Source organism: Pogona vitticeps, chromosome 8 (genome assembly GCF_051106095.1).
Source record: "Pogona vitticeps strain Pit_001003342236 chromosome 8, PviZW2.1, whole genome shotgun sequence".
In the NCBI taxonomy this organism is placed as follows: domain Eukaryota; kingdom Metazoa; phylum Chordata; class Lepidosauria; order Squamata; family Agamidae; genus Pogona; species Pogona vitticeps.
The window spans coordinates 665,688-688,859 of NC_135790.1; the positions used below are offsets into that span (position 1 = coordinate 665,688).

Here is a 23,172-nt window from a genome sequence, read left to right on the forward strand (position 1 = left end):
AAGCCGACGTGCGCAGGCGCGGTCCCCTCCGCCCCGCCCCGCCCCGCGGCGAGGCAGCCTGGGCCGACGGGCGCGCGGTGATGGCGTCACAGACGGAAGCGGCCGAGTGAGTGCTGGCAAGTGGAGGCCGGAAGTGGATGGGACCGGCTGTCGAAGGGGTGGGGGGAGGCGGCGAACATTGTTGCTATGGGGAAGAAAAAGACCGAAGTGCCGGACCGGTGAGCGGCGGGGCTGAGGGGACGGGTTCCGCGGTCCTTGGCGGCCTCAAGGCAGGGGGGGGGGGCCGGTCGGCCGGCCGTCCCAAGCAATTTCTCCGCCTGAGGCAAAGCAGCCTCTTTCCCTCCCTCCCTCCCTGTGGGGAGCGCTCCGTTCCCGGCCGAAGGGCCTAAATCCCGCGGGCCTCTCCTTCCTTCCCCCCCCCCCGTCTCGGGTCGCTGCCTTCCCCCTGCCGACCCCCCCCGGGGCCTCCTGGCGGGCCTGTGGGCTCCCCGTGGGGCAGGCGGAGACTCCGGTCCCAGGAGGGGAAAACCCCCGCCCGGGCCCTTTATTCCCCGTTGAAAAGCCCGGCCCGGGGGGAGGGGGGAGCGGCCGCGGCGGCTGGCCTGGCCTGGCCTGGCCTGGCCTGGCCTTTCGGGCCTTTTCCTCTGGTGGGCTCGGTGGGGAAAGGCTCGTCGTCGATCAGGGCCGAGGCCAGCGCCCTTTCGGGCTGTTGACGGGGAAGAAAGGGCGCAGCCTCCTTTCCCTCCACCCACCCCCGGGACGGGACCCTGGTCTCTTCCTCACAGCTCTTTGGGTGGAGGCACCAGGGCCTTCCCGTTGTAGTTCTGTGGGGCCGCCTTGTAATTGCAGCTCATGGCGAGCCTCTGCGCTCTTAGGAGGCAGCTAGCCCTGTTCGCAGAAAGGGCCCCCGCTCTGTGTGTGTGTGTGTTTATGTGTGTGTTTGTCCTTGTGCCCCTGAAAGGACGGGAGACCACCCCTGAATCACTCATTTTTAGTGGGGAAGGGCAGGCATGTGTATGAAAGAAAAGAGAGAGAGGGAGGTTAGAAACTACTCCCCTTTCCTAAGATTGATAAACCTGAGCCTGTCTTCCTAGGCTTAGGTGTTCATCCACTTAGGGTGGAGTCTTATAAGGGCATGTGCAGGAGGGGACCGTAGTCACAGGTAGTGCTTTCCAGAGTAGCATAAGGGGAAGAAAAACCTGTCCTTAGCCTATGTCTGAACAGCATTGTTGTACAATATTTTTCATCCTTAGTTGCAAGGACAATTCAAAGTGGTTGGCTAGAACGATCAATAATTTGTTCAATCACTTGGGGAACATACAATCAAGACATACAGTAGTTTCCTTAAAGTCCATAGTAAGCATTAAAGTAACACTTAGCCATTCCAAACCCTGTTGGTGTATAAGTACAGTATTCTGTGTTAAGTTGTTTTCCTTTCTTGTAGCCGTCACAGCACCAGGAGCTCTTTCTTCATGTTGGTTTCTCCCCCTCTAATCTGCATGTTTGTTTTCCAATACAGTACATTACTGCGTGATCATGTATCTTTAAAGTATTGCAGCCCTGAAAGTTAAACTGATTAACAGATCATAAGCCATGGAAGACATTAAATTATAGAAAGCCTCTTCTCTTATATTAACCTGTTTCCCTAAAAATAAGGGTCTTAAGTTAGTTTTTGCTCCAAAAATCCATTAGGGCTTATTGTCAGGAGATGTATTATTTTTTCCCATGTACAACAATCCACACTGATTCAGATACGGTCATGTCATCTTCTAGTTGTTGCACAGTGGTGGAGGGCGGGGTTTCACTTAACTGGGGCTTATTTTTGGGGTAGGGCTTATATGACAAACATCCTGAAAAATCATACTAGGGCTTATTTTCAGGTTAGGTCTTATTTTGAGGGAAATAGTGTATCTAATTGTATCTATGCATTTGCAACCCCACCCAATTAATATTTTGGTAGGAGGAGCGCTGAACTGTAATTCTTTTTTCTCTAGATGGACACATTACCTTTCTCTTGGAAAAAGAATACCTGGAACACGCTTCATTGCTTTTAAAGTCCCTCTAAAGAAGGTAGGTGAAGCCTTTTCTTTTCATTCAAGATTTTGTCCACTAACACATTGTTGAAGAAGAGTTCATTCATAATCCATGTTCTGTATACTTTTGTTACATTTTTAAATGAATTGCAAAACTTCGCGAATACAATTCCAAAACTGTTTTCCCTCTGTGTATGTGCTTAAGAGCTCATTTGTGTTTAGATATTATAATTTACTGCTTTTCTAGCTGTGGTTGTTTTAATTTGTGAACTACCTTGGATTCTGTGGTTGGGGAGAAATGAGATGTGAATAAAAGAAGTAAACATATAGTGTTGGATTGTGGCTTCCCTCATCTCTGGTTGTTGCGGCCCATGGAAATTGGAGTTTAGCATATCTGAAGAGGTACACTTTTTGTGTGTAGCAGTGATGAAGAGTAAAAAAGGGGTAGTTCCTAGTGTGACTTCCTAACATGGCTTGTTTCCTATTATAAGATGAATTTTTCAACCTAGAATTGTGACAGGTAAGCCATTAGAATGTAACTGTTTTAATTTCTGGAAAGGTTTCGTATCCGGCTTTGAGTACCACTTTGTGTAACCACAGTGTTAACAGAGTGTGTGGTAATGTTTCACAAATACACTTGTGTTCTACTTATGATATCAGAGTATCTTTTATTTTGACAGCCAATCAAAATATTTGGTTGAATACTTTTGATTTCTTTTCAGAGCTTTGAATGGAGGCTTGCCCCAAATGAGCGTTTTTCTCCATTAGACCTTGTTAATCAGGTTAGAGAGCAGAAAGAAGAACTTGGTTTGATTATTGATTTGACGTATACTACCCGCTATTATGAGCCAGAGGTACGTTCAGTTTCCCAAACACATCTTGAAAGATTAATATTATTCATAGGCTGAAATCCAGCAATACGTCGCAACTAGAGTAGGCTGATGAATCTATGGACTTTACAGAGGAGTTGACTCACCAAATCCCCACTGATTCATTGGGCCTACTCTTGTTGTGATTTACTACTAGATTTCATCCACATGATCACATAGCATTTTAATAAAAACACTGGTTAGAATTTTGCTTCTTGTCTTTTGAAAGAGGTTCTTCATTGCATCTCTCTGTAAACAAAACTTTGAAGAAAAAGATTTAGGGTTGGTTTTTTGATCACCATACTTCCAAGCAATGTAATGTGGAGTCAGAAAACAAAGTATATATTGCAGACAACACACCGTATGGTTTTCTGCTTTCTAAAATGGGTAAAGCTGTTACACTGACTTGTACGTCTTCTAATACAGTCCCCATCCTTTTGGCATGATTATCAATATCCTCAATCACAATAGACTGCTGCCCGACAGAATCATTGAACAGTCTTGCATCAAGCATAGTCACCCCCGGCTTAGTTCTTGGTTGAGCTTGTATGGAGGAGGTGTGTGTGCAGCTGAGTGGCAGGAATAGCCTGTGGTTCAGCCAGCTGGTCAGCAGAGCTGTTAGAGCATTGCATGGGCCAATTAGTGACTTATGCGGAAGGTGGTCACTGCTCATTAGCTTTAGGAAGAATGGATCTTTAACTTAAAAAGGAGTAAAAATTCAAGATTCTGTTGCCTAGCTGCTAGGCTTAAGCCTTGAGTCAGGTTAGTTGGGAGATGCCAATGAAGTAACTGGACATAACTGTCTAGGATGGAACTGGGCTTAGTAACGAGGGAGATCTCAAGTGCAAGTATGCCTTCTGCACCTGAACTTGAAACTAGTTTTTTGGTATTCACTACAAGCTTGTGTTCTGTAATTTCTTACAGGATCTGCCAAACACAGTGCAGTATTGCAAGATTTTAACAGTGGGGCATGAAGTACCAGATGGAGACACAATCCATAGGTTCAAAAGTGCCGTGAAAAAGTTCCTGATGGAAAACCAACATAACGGTGAGCGTGATCAGCCTGTTTGCGATTGGGCGTAGACGGCAGAAAAGTTATGACCCCTAGTAAAGCATGCCATGTTTAGCCACTGACTAAAAGCTATGCTGTTTCTCTTACATGACTAGGCCTTCTTTGCTTTTCATTCTATTCAGGTCTTCCTCATGCATTATTCTGCTTTTCAGGAAACGGTGTTTCTGATTACTTTGCCCGACAAAGTGCTTTCTAAACAACTAATTTTTGGGCACAACTGTCCTGACAGTTGTAGGGAGTGCCAGCTTTTTCATGCATTCTGTCGTAAGGGAGTTTCCAAGATAAAATTACCTTTTCACCTTGGACCTGTATAAAACCACAAATTTAATTTCCTGTCCCCCTAGACAAGCTCATCGGAGTTCACTGCACACATGGCTTGAATCGAACGGGTTACCTTGTTTGCAGGTAAGCTGTTCTTAGGGCAAAAGTGCTGGTCAGCATTCTGGCTTCAGAAAGTTAAATGAATAAAAATTAAAGATTGATAAGCAGCCTTGTTGAGGCATTATGCTGCCCAGCACTGTGAACACGTTTGGTGCAGGGTGGGTAGCCCTGCCACCATCACTTTTGTGTTCTGTGTGGTTTCAGTGCCAAATCAGGAGGAGAGCAGTTCCTTTTCACTCGTAAGCTCTTCAGATCCTTGGAAAGCCAGGGTTTTTGCTCACATTTAGAGCCTACCCACAAGCAGGAATGTTTCCTCTTCAGACCAGCACTGAAACCATGAAGAATGAGGGAACGGGCAGGGCTGGCATTAGCCTCCCAAGTGTGTACACAGTGCTGGCTACTGTCATGCACAAGCCTCTAGACTTAAGGTCTTCAGGGGAGGCCCTTCTCAGTCCTGTGGCCCTCATAAACACATCTACAGGAGGACACAAAAGGGCCTTTTATGTGGCTGCTCGCAGGCTGGGAAACTCCCCCCCCCCAAAGTGGCTGGGTTTATCTCCTGCCTGCTCTGTCTACTAAAGGGGCTTCAGAGAAAAGAGGTGTTTTTTTAAAAAAATGTAATTATTTTATGTAATTGAATGTAATTGTTTTGTAAGCCTAATTGGGTTCCTCTCAACATTTGGAGGAAAGGTGGGATGCAAATGAAATAGAAAGCACCCCTGTTCAGTATAAAAGCCATAACGCCTCCCCTTCGGTTAAAATCAGGATGTACTTCTATGAAGTGGGTTTTCTGGATATCTGAATCCATTGGGTTTCATTAAATAGAGAATCACACTGCTAAGTTTTGGTGGTAAGTATTTTTGCTCTATGCCTAATATCCAGATTGGTGTGTGAGAAGCATTAGTCATTTAGGTGTAACCAGACAAGCATTTAGATAAATATTTTTTCCCACATCACTTATTTTTTGCAAATGTTGTATTGTGAGTACTTGTTCTTGTACTGATTTTTCTCATGCAGCTAAATAAATGTGTTGCTGTTTTGTAAAGGTACCTGATTGATGTTGAAGGAATGGATCCAAACACAGCAATTGAACGTACGTGCTAAACCCTTATGCGCAGCGTTCGGGGTTTTGACTTGATTTCCCAAAAATGTTCCATGTCTGGAGGACAGTTGCTTCAGCCTAATTCTTTAGAGCATTTGTTGCACTAATGTAAACAACAATGGACTACTTGGAATCAGTAACCCCCCCCCCCCAAGCTTGGCTGGAATCCTTTCTCATATATGCTTTTATTTTTCTTGTTCTGCTGATGAGCATTAAAAATGGAACTTCAGAGCTGATGTAGTGTCTTAGCAAAGTGCTAGGAAGTGTTTTAAGCCATGCCATAAGCTTTTTAAGTGACTTTACATAGGCCAAAATTATCTCAGTACAACCCCCTTTTTCAGTGCGATGTGTAAGGCTAATGCTGACCCACTTTACTTAGGTCATCGATGAGATCACTCTTGAGCCAATGTAGCTTGCACTCAGTCCAGAGATGGGGCATCTCTTTTGCAACGTGTAGGCTGGGGTGGACAAAGCATGTCACTTGAAAGGTGGTTCCACTGCAATTCTGCCCTCACCAGTGTAGTCAAAGGGGTGGGGGTGTGGAGTGCTGGGTGTTGCCGGTCTGATGACCTCTAGAGAGGGATGCTTTGCCCACTATTCCGCTCACTTACTGGAGGCAGAGGAGAAAATGGTCAATTTGGGGAGCAGCTGCTTGTGGATCACTGGATCACCTCCAGGGAGCACAAAACCACAGCAGCCATGGAGTGTTGCTGTTTTAGAAATAAAACTCTTGACAGCACATTTCTGCGTCATAGGGGGTTGCTCTCAGATGAGTGGGCACAGAGTAACTCTGTAAAACCCGTTTTCTTCCTCTTAGTGTTCAACAGCTACAGAGGGCATTCTATAGAGAGGAAGAACTACATTGAAGACCTTCAGAGAGGATCGAGCAGGAGAAGGTAAGCACTTTCTTCTGGAAGGCCCTGTTTGCTAAGTTTTGTTGACTTTGTATCCAGTTAGTGTTGGAAAGAAAAAACTGACACACATATCAAGGATTTTGGCAGAAGAAATCCCGGTCAGGAACTGGTGCTCATTGCTTCAGGCTTCAGAGGAATACAAAAGGGACACATCCTTCCTCCCAGTTCCACTGCCCGTCATAATTGACCCAGGAAAAAGGGACCTTTTCCTTAAAAATATTTCTCAGTCCTGTAGTAGATATTGAGACACCAAATTGTGTGTTTTTTTTTTTTAAAGGGAGTGATTGTTCATAAACTTGCTCAGCTTGAAATGGCCACACTTCTGATGCCTGTTGCTCTTCCTGACACCTGTGTTCCAGGCATTTTCATCACCAGGATGTCCAGTCTGCTGTTACTGAGCTTTTTCCATAAATGTTAGCATTATATATAGCTGGTCTGGTCTAACCTAAGCTGTGTATAAAATGCAGGAGGAAGCTCCCAGGGCACACGCAAGTTAATGACCGAAGCACCCTCTTCAGGTCCTATAAGGACTGAGTATATTCGATGGCCACACTGAATCCTGGATGGAGTGTGACAGGAAATGGGGTGTGGGAGTGAGTTAGCAGGAAGGCGATGCAATAGCCTGGCGGTCTTTCTGGACACTCTGTCTCTTGGTGCTGGACAGGAGCACTCCATCGTGCAAGTCCGTTTGGACCTCCTGATTTCCAGCTCAGATGCCTTACCTGCCATTCCTTAGCTGCCAGTTCTTGTGCATCCTCACAAAAGTACACCTTCAGAAAACACTACACTGTTACCTCCACAATTTTTCTCTTTCCAGAAATAATCACACGGCAGTTCCAGGAAGCCATTGGATTCAAGGACCTTGTGGCCCTCTTCCGAATCCTGGTTTCGAAGCAGCCGAATACAGCCCACAAAGCTTGCAGCCATTTCCCTCGGAAGCACAAAGGTTTCTTTTTCTCCCTTTCTCTTTTGGACAACAATTACAGTCAGGCAACACAGAGGCTGTGGGGTGTGGCAGAAAGTGAGAATTGGCCAAAGCAGGATGCCTTTCAAGTGGGCTTTCACAAGTGAAAGTGGTCAGATCAAACACCTGCCCACTCTCTAGGTCAGCCTCGGGAACCATCTCTGGGGCATCGTTCTGGTTCTTCACCCCTCTCTTGAGATAGAGAGTGTCTGTCTTGGTTCTGCTCAAAGCTCCCATTGATGGGAAAGCTGCCACACACAGGCAGGGCCGTGACCTTTGGTCTCTCCTCCCAGACTCTGCCCGTCCTCCTCTGTTCCAGAGCCCTGCTTGCTTTCCAGGAGGGGAAGGGATAGGTTTCAGGGTCCCCCTGGCTCTCTTCCCCTAAGCCACTGGATCTGTGGGGGTTGAAACACCGCCCACTTTCTTGCTTTTGCCCACTACAGCTGGTGTGTGGCCCCTGAAACGTTGGCCGTAAGAGAATGTGCTCCCCTGGGTGAAAAATGGGCTGTGGGGTCATGCCACATCCTCATTAAATGAGCTGCCCCCTTCAGAGAATGGGGTTTACACCTAGATTTGGCTGAAGTGAGAATGCTGAAGGAGACTTTGTGTGGGAACACTAGCTTAGGGCCTTGTGCGCTCAGCAGTTCTTACAGCCTTTCCCTTTCTCTCTCCCTCCCAGGCATTTCTCTCCTAGGAGAGGAGGGCACAGGCAACACCCACACAAGTAAGTGACAAGAGATTCCTGGAAATTTCTGAAGATATTACACACATCCTGCCTTGTATCTTTCTCAGTGTAGCCATAGTCCTGAGCTCTTCCCTTCTGCAATAGTGATTTTTTTTTCATTCTTAGAATAAATTATGCAAGCTGTTTTGGTAGTTTCTTGGAAAATGCATTTCCTAAAGATCTAGGGACAGGAGAGAAAAAGAGCCCATGGAGTTGAGTGGTTCTGGGGCTAATAAGCAGTGGAGCTGGAAGAGCTTTAACTGAAGCCCATTGCAACTCCAAAGGGAACAAACACAAGGTGTGCAAAATTCCGGATAAAATGATGGGTTCTATGTTGACACGATAGACTTCAAACATGCAGTCTTGTCCCAAATTCTAGAGTAAATGACGAGAGTTCAACCACTGAGCATTGTCTTAATATATGCTGTGCTGATTAAAATAAATGCAGCTTCGTACAGGATATGTTGCAATGTTAATCACTGCTGTTTCCTGAAATAAAGTAGGTATGAACTCATGAATTGATCCTTTGCTAAAGAATGGTGCCAGTCACTTTCTGGGTCAGTTTGGGTTGTTGGTTTTAACATTTAAACCCAAAGTATTTTAACTTTTTAATGGCCTGTTTATCTAAGGAACCAGCTAATGATGCTTTCTGGCTGTAAATAGTTTCAGGAGAGGACCCCTTGAGACCACTTTCACCTGAGGAACCCCACTTGACAGGCAGCTGAGAGAGGGGTTTCTCATGTGCTGTTCCCAAACTGAGGAGCCCACGGCTCCTTGCTTTTAGAAAGGGTGCAAAGACTCCATCTTTCAAAACTGATGGTTTAAACTATGTTTCATGTGTCTGATTTGGGTTGTCTGACTACAGTTTCATTTTTGCATTTGTTAAATGATGTGTGTTAGTTAATTACCTTGCCACAGTTTAAATTCTTCAGTACTCTGAATTTGCTTTCACATCTTAAGTTTATGCCATTTCTTTCAGAAAAATGTGTCTTACCCGGAATGTCGTCACCTGTTACGATGAAGGCCAGTTTGTTTACAGTCCTCAATACCCGCCTCAGTACCCCCCTGCAGCAAACACTATCCAGCAGAGACCAGGTTACAGCACCCAGCCCAACCACAGAGCACTCTACACACCCTACCAGCAACATTTCCAAGGATATCAAAGACCGAATTTTCACCTGCAGAATTCTCATTATTCGCTGCAACAGGGAAGGTATAAAATAGATAGACGACCCCGCTGGAATTCTTAGTGATGGGAACATAACAGGCAAGGAGGACAATTTCAAATTCACGGAAGACAAATCAATTGGTTTGCTGTGTATTCAGCGGATGAGAATTCACTGTTATACTGCTCTGTTGCCAACAGACTTCTAGTGTGTATGTGTGAATCAATGCTATCAATAACTGCTTGTAATTTGCTTGATTTTAAAGTTATTTTTTGGTGCCAGGTTACAAACAAGATGTAACTGTTCCTGCTAATAGGAGAACACAGATGAGAAGCTTGATTAGCTGAACTCATGAGATGCCCCTGTGTTGCTGAGTCTTCTTACACAAATGCTGCTAACCTATTGAATTTAACATTTCTGTAAAATAATGATTTTCATCTGCTGCAGTTTAACATGCAACATTTAATTACATGCACAAAATGCAGCACTACCTTCGCAAGCATTTTCTTGAAAATACTGTACTAACTGCTTGTCACATGGATCATTAAGATAGATTTTTTAAAGAACTATTTTTGGGCTACAGGCTCAATTGAATGTGTTGTGTGACTCATATAATTCCTTTAAAATGGATGTAGATGAATTGGCTACCAGAAGACTTTAAAAATTATATCGTGTGGCATCAGGCTGTCACCTTGTTTTTTTTTTTTTTTTTTTTGCATTATAACATTTTGTCTGCAAAGCAGGTAATGTGAAAGAGTACTGAGACAGTCCAGCGGCGAGGAGTATTCGGCTGCTGAGTCAGTGGCTGGACATTTGAATTCCCATTGCAGCTTTTGAGACGAGGGAGGGTAGCTGAAATCACTTGGAGGGTGTTGGCGCAGCTCAGGGGTTTATATGTTTTGTTTTCCATGCAGCCTTGGGCAAGCTGCATGGTGATCCTAGAGTGGAAAGACCAGTAAGCCATGTCTACTACATACTTTATATTTAGAGAAACCTGGAAAGACCACATTAATGGTGAAATTAGTAGACTTTTAAGGGGAGGCTTCTGTGTGCATGTTTAATCTCACTTGAAGATAGAAACAGAGTTTTAGTCTATGGGCTCAAATTCCCGGAAATAGGAAGGGTGGCAGTTCCTGGCCAGAACGTGGTTTCTTCACCTCAGGGCAGGCAAGTGTCCTTCCTTGTGTGGTTGCTAGTGGAATGCTGAATTTCCCCACAATAATAATTTTCTTAATTTTGTCCTTAGAAGAAAGATTCTTCTCATGTTTCTGTTTCTGCAGTAAAAAAAAAAGACACCGATTAATAAAGCATCATGGACTCGGATTTGACACATTTTCTTTCTAGCACTAAAAAGATCGATTTAACCCTTCAAAAAGTGCATGTGGGTCGCTGCAGCCACCATGCCCTTATGGTGGATGGAAAATTTTCCAGACCGACCTCTCCGCAGAGTGGGGGGGGGGGGAAGAGACGAGGGAGAGCAGAAGACACGCGTCCGCGCCGCCCAAAACCCGTGTCTTCCCCTCACAGGCCGGGAGGGGGCGGGGCTTCTTCCCCTCCCATCGGAGCTCCGCCCCCTCCGGCAGGACTTCCCTTGACTTCCGCCTCCTGAGCGCCACTTCCGACGGTTGCTCGTCTCTGTGTCCGAAGGCCGGCCAGAGAGGCCGGAAGGGGCTTCGGCCAAGCGTCTCTCCCGGAAGAGGGCCTTGCTCGGCCCGGGCCGCCGCCTCGCCTCCCCTCCCTTCCCGGGCCGCCGTTCGCTCTTCGGGGAAGGAGGCCGCCCCCGTCGGCAGGTGAGCGAGCGCGCCTCGGGCCGGTGGGGGCTCCTGGCCGGGGAGGGTCTCTGGGCCTTCTTCCTCCTCACCCCAGCCACAAACAACCCTGTGAGGTGGGCCGGCCCAGCGGGACGCCGAGGCGCCGCGGCTCAGGGGAGGATTGGAACCCAAACCCCTCCCGAGCCCCAGCCGGACCCCCGACCCACCAGCACCGGCGAGGGAGGGGGCAGCGAGCCCCCAAGGGACCCTCTCGGCGCCGAGGGGGGTTTCCCCAAGAAGGAGGGACTGTGAGCTGAAGCCCCCCCTCCGGCCCCCCGCGATCCCTCCTCTGAGGGCCCCCCTGGTGGTGGGGGGGTGTTCCCAAGGGGAGGGGGGGTCGCAGAGAGGGCAGGACGGGGAGGTCCCCTTTCTCCTCCTAGGAGGGCCCCTGAAAGGCTCGGGCCAAACGTGGGAGGAGGCCGGTGGGCCCTTCCTTTGGGCAGAGAGCACCGCCGCCCAAATGGCCAAACCGACATCCAGCTGGTCGCCCCGCCAGGAAAGGCCTGCTGCCCGCCCCCCCCCCCCCCGGGCAGGCCTCCTGAAAGGTCCTCCTCAGGGGTTCCTCCTTGATAAGCGGACCTTTTGCAGCTCTTGATTAGGGAGTGGCCACTTCCACTTTCTTAAGGCACCTGCGAGGGCGGGGAAGGCTGGTTCCTAACCCTTGGTTAAAAACCCAGCAAAGTGTGACTTGAGTGTCCTTATACAAAGTGGATTTTCTCCTACGTTCTTTTATCAGCAAAGGTTATGAAGTCCATATCCTTCTTCCGGGCAAGCAGGAACCTTTCCTTTCAGGTAAAGGAATGGCCTGCTGAGAGAGAAAAAAAGCTTCCACTAGCGTTGCTGTAGTTTTTCTTCTTTTCTGCCACATTTAGACATGTCTTCAGTTGTTTAACAGTTAGTGGCTTTTAAAATACGATTATGTAGACATGGCTATTGTTTTAGTATTACTTCTCACTGTGCTTTGAGGCTCTGTGTGGAAGAAAGGCAGGAGAGAAAAGCAAAATAAAATATCCCCAGACAGGCTTGGGTGTTTCCGTGAGGTATTCTGTTGTCCGTTCTCTCCACAGACTGATCTCCTATGCCTGACCATACAGATGTCAGCCTGGCCCCAGAAGAACGGGTTAGGGGCCTTATCCAAATAGGCAGCAATGTGGAGGTGAATGAAGATGTGCCCCCACGGAGGTACTTCCGTTCTGGTGTTGAAATCATCCGGATGGCAGCTATCTATTCCGAAGAAGGCAACATCGAACGGGCCTTTATATTGTACAACAAATACATTACGTAAGAAATTTGCTATGCTCACTAGCTACACAAAAGCCTCTTTATTCTGATAGGCCAGCCTGGTAAACTGGAGTTCTTTCTGGGTTTGAGCTCAGGCATTTACCTGTGATGTGACTGAAGTGCAGCAGCTCTTAATTTTTGAGCAGAAGGTGGAAGAAAGATGTTACCTTGTCCAGTAAGAGGAAACAGGATCCTGAATCAAAGTCTAAAGATTTATCCAGCCTCTTAGAATGTGCCTCATGTACATTTGAACATTTGTGAATTATTCCACAACTCCTTTTTTCAGAGACAGTAAGGAAGTGTGGAAATGGCATATAATGGGCTAGGGATGAAGGAGCCTTACTAGGGGCAGATTAATTGATTGCTCTTCTGTTTTTCTCACCTTACAGGTGACGTGGTTAGTTTCTACACTTCTAAGGAAATAAGAAATGTATGCACTTTAGTAGTTCTAGCTGGCCTCCAGTTGGTATAAAATAATTATTTTGAAAAGTTTATAATCTGGCATAAGCAAGGTGCGAATGGGAGTTGTCACTGGTGATGCCATAGCCAAAAGAGAATGGGCGCCACAATAGCTGTCAAGGTAGCAGGCAGGGAAATGTTCCACTGTGCGGGGCAGAAAATGTGATCCTTGCAACAAAAGCATCACCATGAACAGAGATGTGTGATTTCTTTATAACAAGGGCAAACAAAAAGTCAAGCCGTTTTCCCTTAATACGCACTCTGAGGAATAGCTTCCATAAGGCTAGATGTGCTTAAGCAGGACCTGTGAGTCTGTAGCGCTCATCAGCTGATTCTTGATGATGGGTACCCTGGATTTATGAGGGCAAAAGGATCTCCCAGGTACTGACAATTTGCTTCACTTCCTAGTTTAAGTCAGGGATGTGCAACACCTCCTGCAGCATCCTTCATTGATCCTCAGTTGCGCTGATGAGTTACTGACTGTTTAGGTTCTCATTTGCCTTTCCTTATCTTTGCCATGAACAGAGAATGAAACGTTACTTTTGAAGCCTGGGTTGCAGCGCTGCTTTGAAGTTATGTGGATTGAAAACCTGTTCTAGGTTTCACTTGGGAGGTGTAAATACATGAATGCAGCCACACATGTATGTGTGGGCATATATTTCTGCTAGCTTGTGGTCTTTGCTTTATTATCAGGGAGTCAGAAATGGAATTTTTTTTAAGACTTGACAGTGGCAGCATTACATTTTTCCTGAGCTTTTAGGGATTTTTCCAGCTCTTCTGAGGCCTTTTGGACAATTCCAGATAGCTTTAGCGATTTATTGGAATCGTTAGGGATATAAGTTATGTGGGGGGAAAGTACTCCCAGTCCCATAATTCTGCAGGAACCCTACCCCACCTCCAGGCTGAATTATGGGTCTGGGAGCCCTCAAAGGGCAGGAGGGCAGAGCAGCTGTCTTAACCTCTGTGCTGTTCCCTGAAAGGAGCCCTCCCTGCAAGTTGAGAGGCCTCCCTTTGACACTCAAAGGTCCAGAAGGGTCCCTTTCAAAGGCAGGAAGAGGATGGTGGGGAGATGAAAGAGTGGCTTGGCAGCCCCCAGACCCATCAGACCGCCTGGGGGGGGGAAGCACGCACCCAGGGTTTCCTGCCAAATTATGGTCCTGAGAGTTCAATCCCCCCCTTGAAATTCCCATCCCTAAGAATCATCCGTTAGGCTCTGAATTGCCAGAGACCCAGAAGAGATATCGGTTATATTACCGTATCTTTCCAAAAATGATCCTGTGGGTTTACTTATTTTGCAGAGCCTTGATTCATTCACTTCCCAAGAAGATAATCCTTTCTCTGACTGGGGACTGGGAGGCACAGGCTACTTTTCTTCACAATCCCCTGAATCACATGTGAGCCCTTCCCCCTCTCTCCTGCAGGTTAATGGGATGCAAGGTAGTCCCATCTGCATTCTTGATTCAGAAGCGGTCCCTCCGAGTTTAGGACCACTCATTGTGCCTTCAGTTTGACATCCCCACTACCATGTTGAAAATCATCATTTGAAGCATCACAAAGCAGTGGGCACGTGTTTGGAGTGTGACCCTTGTGGATAAAGTCACAAATCAAAGCCACCAGTCCTGAAATTCCAGTGGAAGAGTCAGACTCTACAGAGCTTGGCTTCCATTGTTAAATTACTGTAACTGAAACAGTCAGATAATCACTTCCCCAGTATATGAACCTATTAAAATATGCAATGAGATAACCCCTTTCTTTTTTGCTTAAAAAAAAGGAAACGGAAATCCTGTGCTATCAGGTAGCTAACGCTGTGGTAATGCATTGTATCCTTATTGTTAGTTGAGTGTGTTTGTACGTGTTTTGTTGATAAACAAGAGAAGCCCCCCCCTCCCCTAATTCCTTGAGCTAAGGCTGAGTACTTGATGCCCAAAGAAGATGGGCCTGGCACGGCCAGTCTTCTGCTCTTTCCCTTGTGCCCCCCTTGGGGTGGGCACCCCAAGTGTCTTGGGTGCAGTTTTTCTTCCTCTCACACCCATTTGCATTCAGTACATTTTTTCCTGATTAGCATCGCCCTCGGTTCTCTGAACTCCTGGCGCTTCCTCAGCTTTTATGGGCATTGCTAGGAGGCAGCGCCGGCCGAGGGACCTGTGAAGTGTAAAACGGAGTGGAACCCGTCCAGCCCTGGTCTCTCTTGGCAGCCACATCAGCCTCCTTTAACTAAACAAAGGGATTCTGCTCTCATGGTAACAGAGGCGGGACAGGAAGGGGAGCTTTTTCAGTGACGGATCCCACGGGATGGCCTTTCTGTTCTGCTGGGCCTTTGGCGTTGGGTGCCCTGACTATGAGGGAAATGGCTTGAGCGCTTGCTGTGGCCGAATCTAAATGTTGTGTTCTGGGAAACTGCTCTTTTCTCCTGAGTCGCAGTCCAATGCTCTGACCTCTCTGTCAGCGTGCGCTTGGAGTAACCTGGCTTCATGTTCACCTGCCTGCAGAATGACAACCATGCTTTTCAAGTGTGAATAAATTGTTTAATTTGCACCAATCATTCTTTCATGCCCAGTCCTTCTGGGGGTAGAAGAGGGAGACTTTTGGTTTTCTGGGGAAAGAGAGTTGTCCTGGAACTTCTGGTTTTTAAGGGTGTGCATTGGTTTTGTGGTCATAGAGTCACACACACACAGTACTCTCTCTCTCTCTCTCTCTGCTCTTTTACTCCAGGCTTTTCATAGAAAAACTTCCAAAGCATCGTGATTACAAAACTGCTGTCATTCCGGAGAAGAGAGACACAATCAAAGTAAGTGGCAATTTGGGGGGGGGGGGTGAGGGGAACACTAAAATTCTTTCATAAGATTTTCTACTAGAAGAATACTTCTGCTCCCAGAATAAATCCCTTAGCCCACTGTTGAGATAAGTTCTTTAGCCACACAGGGTCTCCCATCTCATCCTTGCTGAGAATAACATGAGAATGAAAGGGAGGCCTCCCCCCACACACACTCCCGATCTGCCCCACACGTTTTGCTGTTGTGCTTTTGCTCTGAGGGTGGTTCCCAGGGAAAGACGGCTCTTCTCCCTCTCCCGCCTTCTTCTGCTCCAGACACTGATGGGGTGTCCTCTTTTCTTTGCTTCCCAGAAACTGAAGGAGATTGCCTTCCCGAAAGCAGAGGAGCTGAAACAGGAGCTTTTAGAAAAATACAACAAAGAGTATGCGGAGTACAATGAACGGAAGGTGAGTGGAGGAAGGTCTTTCGGCTCCTTCCCAAGGAAGGCCACATGTGGTGTGTGCTGGAAAGGGCCTGCCTCCCTTTGCGGAAAGAAGGGGGCGAGGCCTGCCTTGCAGGTTCCTCCAGGGTGACTGGAACCTTGTCTGTGTCTGATGTTCCCCTTGCAGAAGAAGCAAGAGGAGGAGTTTGCCCACCACCTGGCGCTGCAGCAGCAGCTGGAGGAGGAGCGGCAACGGGTGGCCCTGATGAAGCAGCAGCAGGCGGAGCAGGAGCAGTTCCAGGCCTTCGAAGAGATGATCCGGCGCCAGGAGCTGGAGAAGGAGCGCCTGAAGATCCTGCAGCAGTTTGGCAAACAGACCCCAGACGCCTTGGAGGGCCCCTTGGTACCTGGGGCGGTCACCCCGCCCACGGACGCAAGGACTCTCGTGGCTCCCGCCCAGCCTTGGGGCCCCAGCGGAGGGGGCGGGCCCCCGAGGCCTCCCGCCGTGGACCGGTCGCTGAAGCCGGCCACCCTGGGGGTCCTGGAGAACAGTTAGTATCTCTTGGAAATCCTTTCCCCCCCCTCCCCCCCCGGTCTTGTGTGGGCTGTTTGTGAGCCGTCCTGACAGAATGGCTCCTCCTTAGAAGAAATCTCCACACGTAGGCAGAACACACAACCAAGAAAGAAACCCACCTGCCACTGAAAGGCAGTGAACAATTCTAACCTTACAATCCCCCAGTTTGAGCGATGTTCTTCTCTGAGCTCTCTCAGGCCCTCTGGCTGCCCTTTTCCCACCCGAACCCTCTTGTTCATCCCCAAACATAAATCTCCTGAAGGTCAGGGCAGCCCAAGGAATTCCCACTCCCACTCCTTCGCTCCCTTCCCGGGCGGCCAGCTCTGCCTGCTGGGCCTCGGAGGCTGCCGTCTTGCGGGAGCAGAGCTGCAGCTCAGTCGCCAGAAGCAAGCCGTCAGGGGGGCTTCTTGAGGGCCGGCCTCGGAGGCACCCAGGAAGGAGAGCAGCCTGAGAAAGAACCGGAAAGGCCCTGGAAAGGGCAGCGCCCTCCCCGTCTTGGAGAGGCCAGAGAGAGGAGAGTGAGGTCACCAAGGCGCAAAGGAGGCCATTCCTCCAGAATCTGAGAAGGCTGCCCAGAAGAGCCAGCCTCCAGCCTTTTGGTCCTTCTTGTGGCCGTGTCCTCTTCCTTTTGGCCCTCCTTTTCCCATGTAACATGGTTGAAATGGGTCCATTTTTTCTCAGGAATGAAAAAAAAATGATACAAGAGGTACAGAAGACACTCACACAGTGACACATTTTTGTGATGGGGTACTCCTAATTTTAATCAGAAGACTTTTGTCCATGGCATGAAACACATTAGAAACAGTTTGTGTGACCAGCGCATACCTGACTGATACATTTCTTGGTTCATAGCTGCTTCCCCTTCGTTGGCCTGTCGCACGTTCTTTCTGGCCGAAGTCAGTGGAGTTGGCCTTGTCAGGGAAGTTCTGAAAGCAATCTTTTTTGCATTGCCTCTTCTTGGTGAACAGCAGGCGAGGAGGTCTGTCGGCATGGCGACGGGGCCGATGATCTTGCAGGGATAGGGGTGTCCCTGTGGATGGGATCTTCCTTAGGGGAAACCAGTGAGGCTTGCACTCCTCGGCCTTGTGGCCTTGGCTCACCCGAGCCTTTCTCTCTCTCTCTCTCTCTCTCTCTCTCTCTCTCTCTCTCTCTCTCTCTCGGTAGATGCAACTATTGAAGGACTTCGCCAGATCACCGTCCCCCGGGAGCTCTGCCATAAATTCCTCCAGCTGGCTGAGGCCAACACGGCCAGGGGCGTGGAGACGTGTGGGATCCTTTGTGGGAAGCTGGTAAGGGGACTTCCTGGATAAACTCACGAGTCAGCGTCTTGCTGCCCTCTGCTTCGAGAAGGTGGGGTGGGTGCTTTGGTCCCTGTTTGTAGTTCTAGATAGGCCCAAGGAACAGGTCTTCTCCAGCTGCAGGGGCCTGCCTTTCCCTCACAGTGAGTGATGATTAAACCACTTCCCTCTGAGGCCTTCTGGAAAGTATACACGAGTTCCCCGGCATGGCTCTGACTGCTGCCGCTTGCGCTCCCCACAGTAGCGTGCAGACAAAAGGGTGGGGACCATTGGGAGGAAAGGGCCAAGGCAGGTCTTCCACAGCAGGGCTGCCGCCCACCCGCTGCCTCGGCCAGCAGCTGAATCCCTCGGAAGGCCCACGGAGGTGCCCAGGCACCCCCAAGTGGCCCCTTCAAAGCTGGGCCTGGTGCAAGTACAGGTGGAACAAGAAGTGGCCTAAGGAAAAAAGAGTCAGCAGAGGAGGCGGGGGGGGGGTCACGGTGGATGGTGACGGTGGGGTTTCCAAAAATCAGGAAGGGCACCAGATTGCTCGGAGGAAGGGAGGGGCCAGCCCAGTAGGTGGTGCAGCCAGGCAGAGAGCCTCGCCGGCCAAGGAACTCCAGGCCAACAGACCAGCGATTATGGGATGGGCTTCTTTGGGACACGTTGGCCTGTCATCTCAGGCGGCCTCATCAGGGCTGCCTGGCTGTTGTGCAGATCTGCTCTTTTCTGTGTCCAGGAAGTGCTGATTCCTCTCCTGCTGTTTTTGGCCTCCCTCCCTCCCTCCCTCCCCACCCCCACCCCCTTGCAGATGCAGAACGAATTCACCATAACCCATGTCATCATCCCCAAGCAGCACGGGGGGCCTGATTACTGCAACACTGAGAATGAAGAGGAGCTTTTCCTAATCCAGGACCAGCACAGCCTCATAACGCTGGGGTGGATCCATGTAAGCCTTGGGGTCAGGCCCTCCTGGGGCCACCGTTGGTTCGAGGGTTCTGCCTGTGGGGCTGGGTTTTCATGCAACTTTCTCTGGGCTCCGTTTCACCTTTTCTCCCCTTTCCCCCCTCATTGTTTAGACACATCCTACCCAAACAGCATTCCTGTCCAGCGTGGATCTGCACACGCACTGCTCCTATCAGATGATGTTGCCAGAGTCTATAGCTATTGTTTGCTCCCCAAAGTACCAAGAGTAAGTACTGGGTGGGTGGCATATCGCATCTAGATTGTGCAGGAAATGCTGTCTTGATTTCATTTTCCAACACCACCTTTGAAACTTGGTCATGGCCAGAGAGCCCATGAGGGATAATTGTAAGCCGCCTAGAGTGGTCTAGTATGGCCAGATAGGCGGGATAGAAATAAAATAAATAAATAAATAAATAATATAGGAAGAGGGAAACATAATCTGAAATAAAGAATAAACCAAATCAGAAGTATGCCCCACGGTGGATCCCGGCCGCCTTCTCAACATTGGACCCGTTTTCTTGCTGCGTAACAGCGTCCTGGGTGCAGCTTTTCCTGTTTGTCTGAAACATGCGTATTATTCCAGCCCAAGACTAACAAAACCAAACAATCCAGATGGTTCACCTGGAGCTCTGTGCAGGCTTTGGATTCAGCTGATTTTGTTTGTGGTCATTTTTTTTCTAGGACAGGATTCTTTAAATTGACAGACCATGGCATGGACGAAATTTCATCCTGTCGGCAGAAAGGGTTCCACCCGCACCCCAAAGAGCCCCCTCTTTTTACTGTAAGTATGCAAAGGGGAAAGAGCTTCTCTGGCTCTTAATAGTGTTGAGTTGCAGCTGCATCAGCAGTAGCAAGGCTGTGACGGGAAGGTCTTCCTGCTCTGACCTCTGTTCCGAGAGGTCAGACGGAAATGTCTTTTTGCACCTCCGTTGTCTAAGTTGGAGCTTCCACTTCATGCTGAGGGAAAAGGTCAGAAATAGGAAGGCTGTTTCCCACCAGGGTCACAGCACAAGCCTGGGTGGCAAACGAAACATGCTTTGCTCTGAGAGTCAGGGGGCATCTGCTGGGGTTCCTCCACAATGCCTGAGCCAGGCACGTCCTGGGGACTCAGCTGCCAGGTGTTGGCAGCAGCAGCAGCAGCTGGGCCATTGTGGCTGAAGGCTGGAGCTCCCTCTAAGGACAAGGGTTGCCCGTAATGTCATCTGTCGTAGGGGAAGGGGAAGGGGAAGGGGAAGGGGAAGCGGCCTGGGATGCCCCTAGTAAGAGGTTTGCGACCGGGGGTGGGGGTGGTGCTGAGCCCACACTTTCTCTGGGAGAGTTCTGTGGGTGATCTTGGGATGCCCGTGGACCAAACCTTCCTCCTTCGTGGCCTCCCTGCTTCAGACACGTCGGTTCTGTCCAGGCCCTGAGTCCAGGTGCCCATGGCTAGGTGTCCTCTGGGGCAGGGCGCGTCCCGGGGCTTCCTACAGCCTGCCACCTCCGTCTGGAGGCTGAGCCTCGCCGCAGCTCCCACGACCACAGCGGACTGCCTAGCTTTGGGGCTTCGGTCCATTTCTTTTCCAGTTCCGCCTCTTTCCCCTCGCCTAACCAGAGGGAACATCCTAGGGGACTCGAAACGTGTAGATGGCTGGGAAGGGGGTGGGGGTTGCTGTGTGTGTTTTTTTTCCAAGCAATCTCTGTCGTTCCTTGAGTGGTCATGTGTGCCTTCAAACACCCTCTGTTCCCACTGCAGGTGCTGCTTACTCTGCGAAGGCCTCGTGCCTCTTGCTGGGCCACTGCAGCAGTCTGTGGGAACGGAGGAGGAAAGTGGGAACTGCCCCCTGGAGCACACGCACCCCTTGCGTGAGCTTCCCAGCAAAGCTTTGCTCAGCTGAACGAAGCCGTGTGTGCAGGCGCAGAACCCACAGGTAGTGAACGCACAGATGACCACTCGAAGAACCACAGGGACAGGTAAGCAGCAGGGGGCGCTTAGAAGTGTGGGTTGGAACAGCCCTGGTTGCTCTGGACTGCGGTGACCGTCCCTTCCTCTTATTGTTTGTCTTTCAGAGTTGCAGCCACGTGACGGTCATGGAACAGGAAGTGGTGGTCCTGGACCTTCGATAAAGCCAACGCCACCATGCCTTGGTCAACCCTTAACTTGCCCTCCTTTAAGCTAACGAATGGTCGCTAACTATGCCCCCTCTATGCAATCATCTCCAAGATTTTGCCTCTCCTTCCACAAGAATCATGCATTCTCTTTGATGGCGTGCCATTGTCAGAATTTAGGGATCTAGGTGGGGAGAAGGGGTTGGCCGGGTGGGGGGAGCGATAGACTGATCCCAGCGGTGGACTTGATCCAGCTAGTTTTTGGGGCTCACTGGCCCTCCTCGGGCTTACCTCTGTCACGCCCTGCTCCGGAGGAGAGTGCAGGATCAAATAAGTGACACCGCTTTCTAGAAGCGGTCTGCAAGCATCTGGTCATGTAGCAGGGCGGCAGCCCCAGGAGGCCCAGTTGGGCTTTTCTCCAAAGCTTTTTAAACATGGGTGGGAACCTTCCCGCCGGTCCCTCGTGTGAGCTCTGAAGCTCCACTGTGCCGTGCCAACAATTCTGCCTTTTGTGACCAGTGAGAAAGTGTCGTCTGTATTGGGAAGAAGTGAGTCTGGGGGAAGACAGCGGGGGTGTTTTCTATGAGGTTGTGGTTAGGTTTGGTTTTTTCCCTTTTTTGTTGGTGGGGGATAAAATCACATTGGAGGCAGATTTTTTTCCCAGGGAGCAGATGGTGGACCGGGGGGGGGGGGAATCCAAAGACGAGGGAGTCCTGAAACAAGTAGGAAGAAGCTGCAGGTGGTTTGTACTGTGAACGTTCAGTTGAAGCAAGTGCCACTAAGAATAGTGTACTCAGTTATCCAACTCCATTTGAGGAATGAAGTTCCATGTTCCCTTTGTCCAGGGTGGGGCAACTTGCAGACGGCCAGGTGTGGCCGACGGTCCCTCCCTGCTGGTCAAACTGCCTAGAGCTGCTGAGAGTTGTTGTATCTAAGACAACAAGAGGACAGTCTTACCTAAAGGATGGCAAGTTGGCCATCTCTGACTTAACACTACACGGTTGAAGCTGTGCTTAGAAGTCTAGACATCCTGATGGGCACATTGGTGTTCCATTTAATAGCCTTACAAGTTGTTCAGTGGACTCCGGGACTTCTCTCTACGTGTACAAAGGGACATAACAGGTATGGGCTCTTGTAGGCTCTCTTGTTTCCCAATAAGAAAGAGAGGTGAGCTCCTTCCACTCTGCGGTCAAAGAGACTCCTGGAACCGCACCTGGGAATGACGTTGAGCGGTTCGGAAGGTGTGTTTCTGTTTGTCATTGTGGGGTGTGTGTGTGTGTGTGTGGTTTTTGGCAAGCTTGACATGTTGGCTGCAAGGCCCCTGCCTCGGTCTTTGGATAGGACACCTGAGGGTGTAACAGGAAACACTAGGTGCCGTTCCTGTCCCCGCACTTTGGTGGAGGAGGGATAGGTCGGGTGAATGGCAAGTGGCGGAGTCAACTCCCCCCCCCCCGCAATCTTCTTTGCCTTTGGCAGCCGCTGGCTGGACGGGGAGCTGGTCTCTGAGCTGAGGAAGAAACCCATGCTTGCAGCCCGCGCATCGTTTCAAGCCTAGGCCGTGTCAGAATCCTGCCGGTCGGGCGAATGCTGCTTGTGGAGGGTTCGCATCCGAGGACAAACCAAAGTCAGGTTCTAGGAGGACACCATGTGCAAGGGAATGCTGATGATGTCTTGATGATGCCAGCTGCCAGCTCAGATCTTTCCCCCTGCCCAGTCCCTCCGTTTACTTGTACTGGGGTATTTTCCTGCTGAAGGAGAAGGAAGTGGCAGGGATTCCTCACCCTCTCCTCTCTCCCTCCCTGATGTTTCTGCAATGGGGCTGGTTGGGATGTTGCCATTTGAGAGTATGTATCACATTTTAAATTTGTTTTTGTTCAGACATTAAAAGAATTTGGTTCTTCTGGCCTTGGACGTGAACTCGGGTGGTTCCTCACAAACAGGGCGTTGTGCGCTCTCCGTGCAAGACCTTCCCCTGAGCTGCTCACTGCATAAGAGGGGTCAAAACCAACGTTATGCAGTTGAATACAGCTTGGTCGTACTTGCCACGGGGTTTCTGAATCCGTTGGCCGTTGCACCATTCTGTATAAGTGCATTATTCTGACGCCGTGGGTCTCGTGAAAAGCTACTGTGAGATAAATGCCAGGGGCTGTTTTCCCTCAGGGACCACAGTCATGCCGGAGGGCATCCTGGCCCCACTTCAGGGGGTGCTCAGGCCGCTGGTGGTGGAGTTGAGGAGAGGGAGGGAGGCCTGGGAATCCCAGCACAGACGGGCAGCCTGTGGCTCTCTCTCTCTCTTCTG

The 23,172-nt window shown here is 49.4% G+C and overlaps 2 protein-coding genes across 7 annotated transcripts; both read left to right on the forward strand.

Annotated features, from left to right (window-relative positions):
* Positions 1-51: 51 nt before the first annotated feature.
* DUSP11 (dual specificity phosphatase 11) lies at positions 52-10,548 on the forward strand. 3 transcript variants are annotated; one of them, XM_072979098.2, is made up of 10 exons: positions 52-106; positions 1,995-2,070; positions 2,756-2,887; positions 3,827-3,950; positions 4,319-4,379; positions 5,402-5,448; positions 6,275-6,353; positions 7,189-7,317; positions 8,015-8,059; positions 9,039-10,548. In XM_072979098.2, the coding sequence occupies exons 1-10, from the start codon at positions 81-83 to the stop codon at positions 9,307-9,309; spliced, it is 990 nt and encodes a 329-aa protein (XP_072835199.2). In that variant the 5' UTR covers positions 52-80; the 3' UTR covers positions 9,310-10,548. The 3 variants fall into 3 exon arrangements, with proteins under 3 accessions (XP_072835199.2, XP_072835198.2, XP_072835200.2); XM_072979097.2 differs by having other exon boundaries at positions 95-218; XM_072979099.2 differs by lacking the exon at positions 8,015-8,059 and having other exon boundaries at positions 95-218.
* Positions 10,549-10,872: 324 nt separating this feature from the next.
* On the forward strand, positions 10,873-22,778 carry STAMBP (STAM binding protein). Of its 4 annotated transcripts, none has more exons than XR_002299337.3 (11): positions 10,873-11,015; positions 12,104-12,317; positions 15,489-15,564; positions 15,901-15,996; positions 16,159-16,522; positions 17,710-17,834; positions 18,634-18,771; positions 18,902-19,014; positions 19,470-19,569; positions 20,521-20,738; positions 20,835-22,778. XR_002299337.3 is itself a non-coding variant. In XM_020780120.3 (10 exons), the coding sequence occupies exons 2-10, from the start codon at positions 12,115-12,117 to the stop codon at positions 20,889-20,891; spliced, it is 1,272 nt and encodes a 423-aa protein (XP_020635779.2). In that variant the 5' UTR covers positions 10,873-11,015; positions 12,104-12,114; the 3' UTR covers positions 20,892-22,778. The 4 variants fall into 4 exon arrangements, 1 of the variants encoding a protein (XP_020635779.2); XR_002299338.3 differs by having other exon boundaries at positions 10,905-11,011; XR_002299340.3 differs by lacking the exon at positions 10,873-11,015 and adding an exon at positions 11,090-11,110.
* Positions 22,779-23,172: the final 394 nt, after the last annotated feature.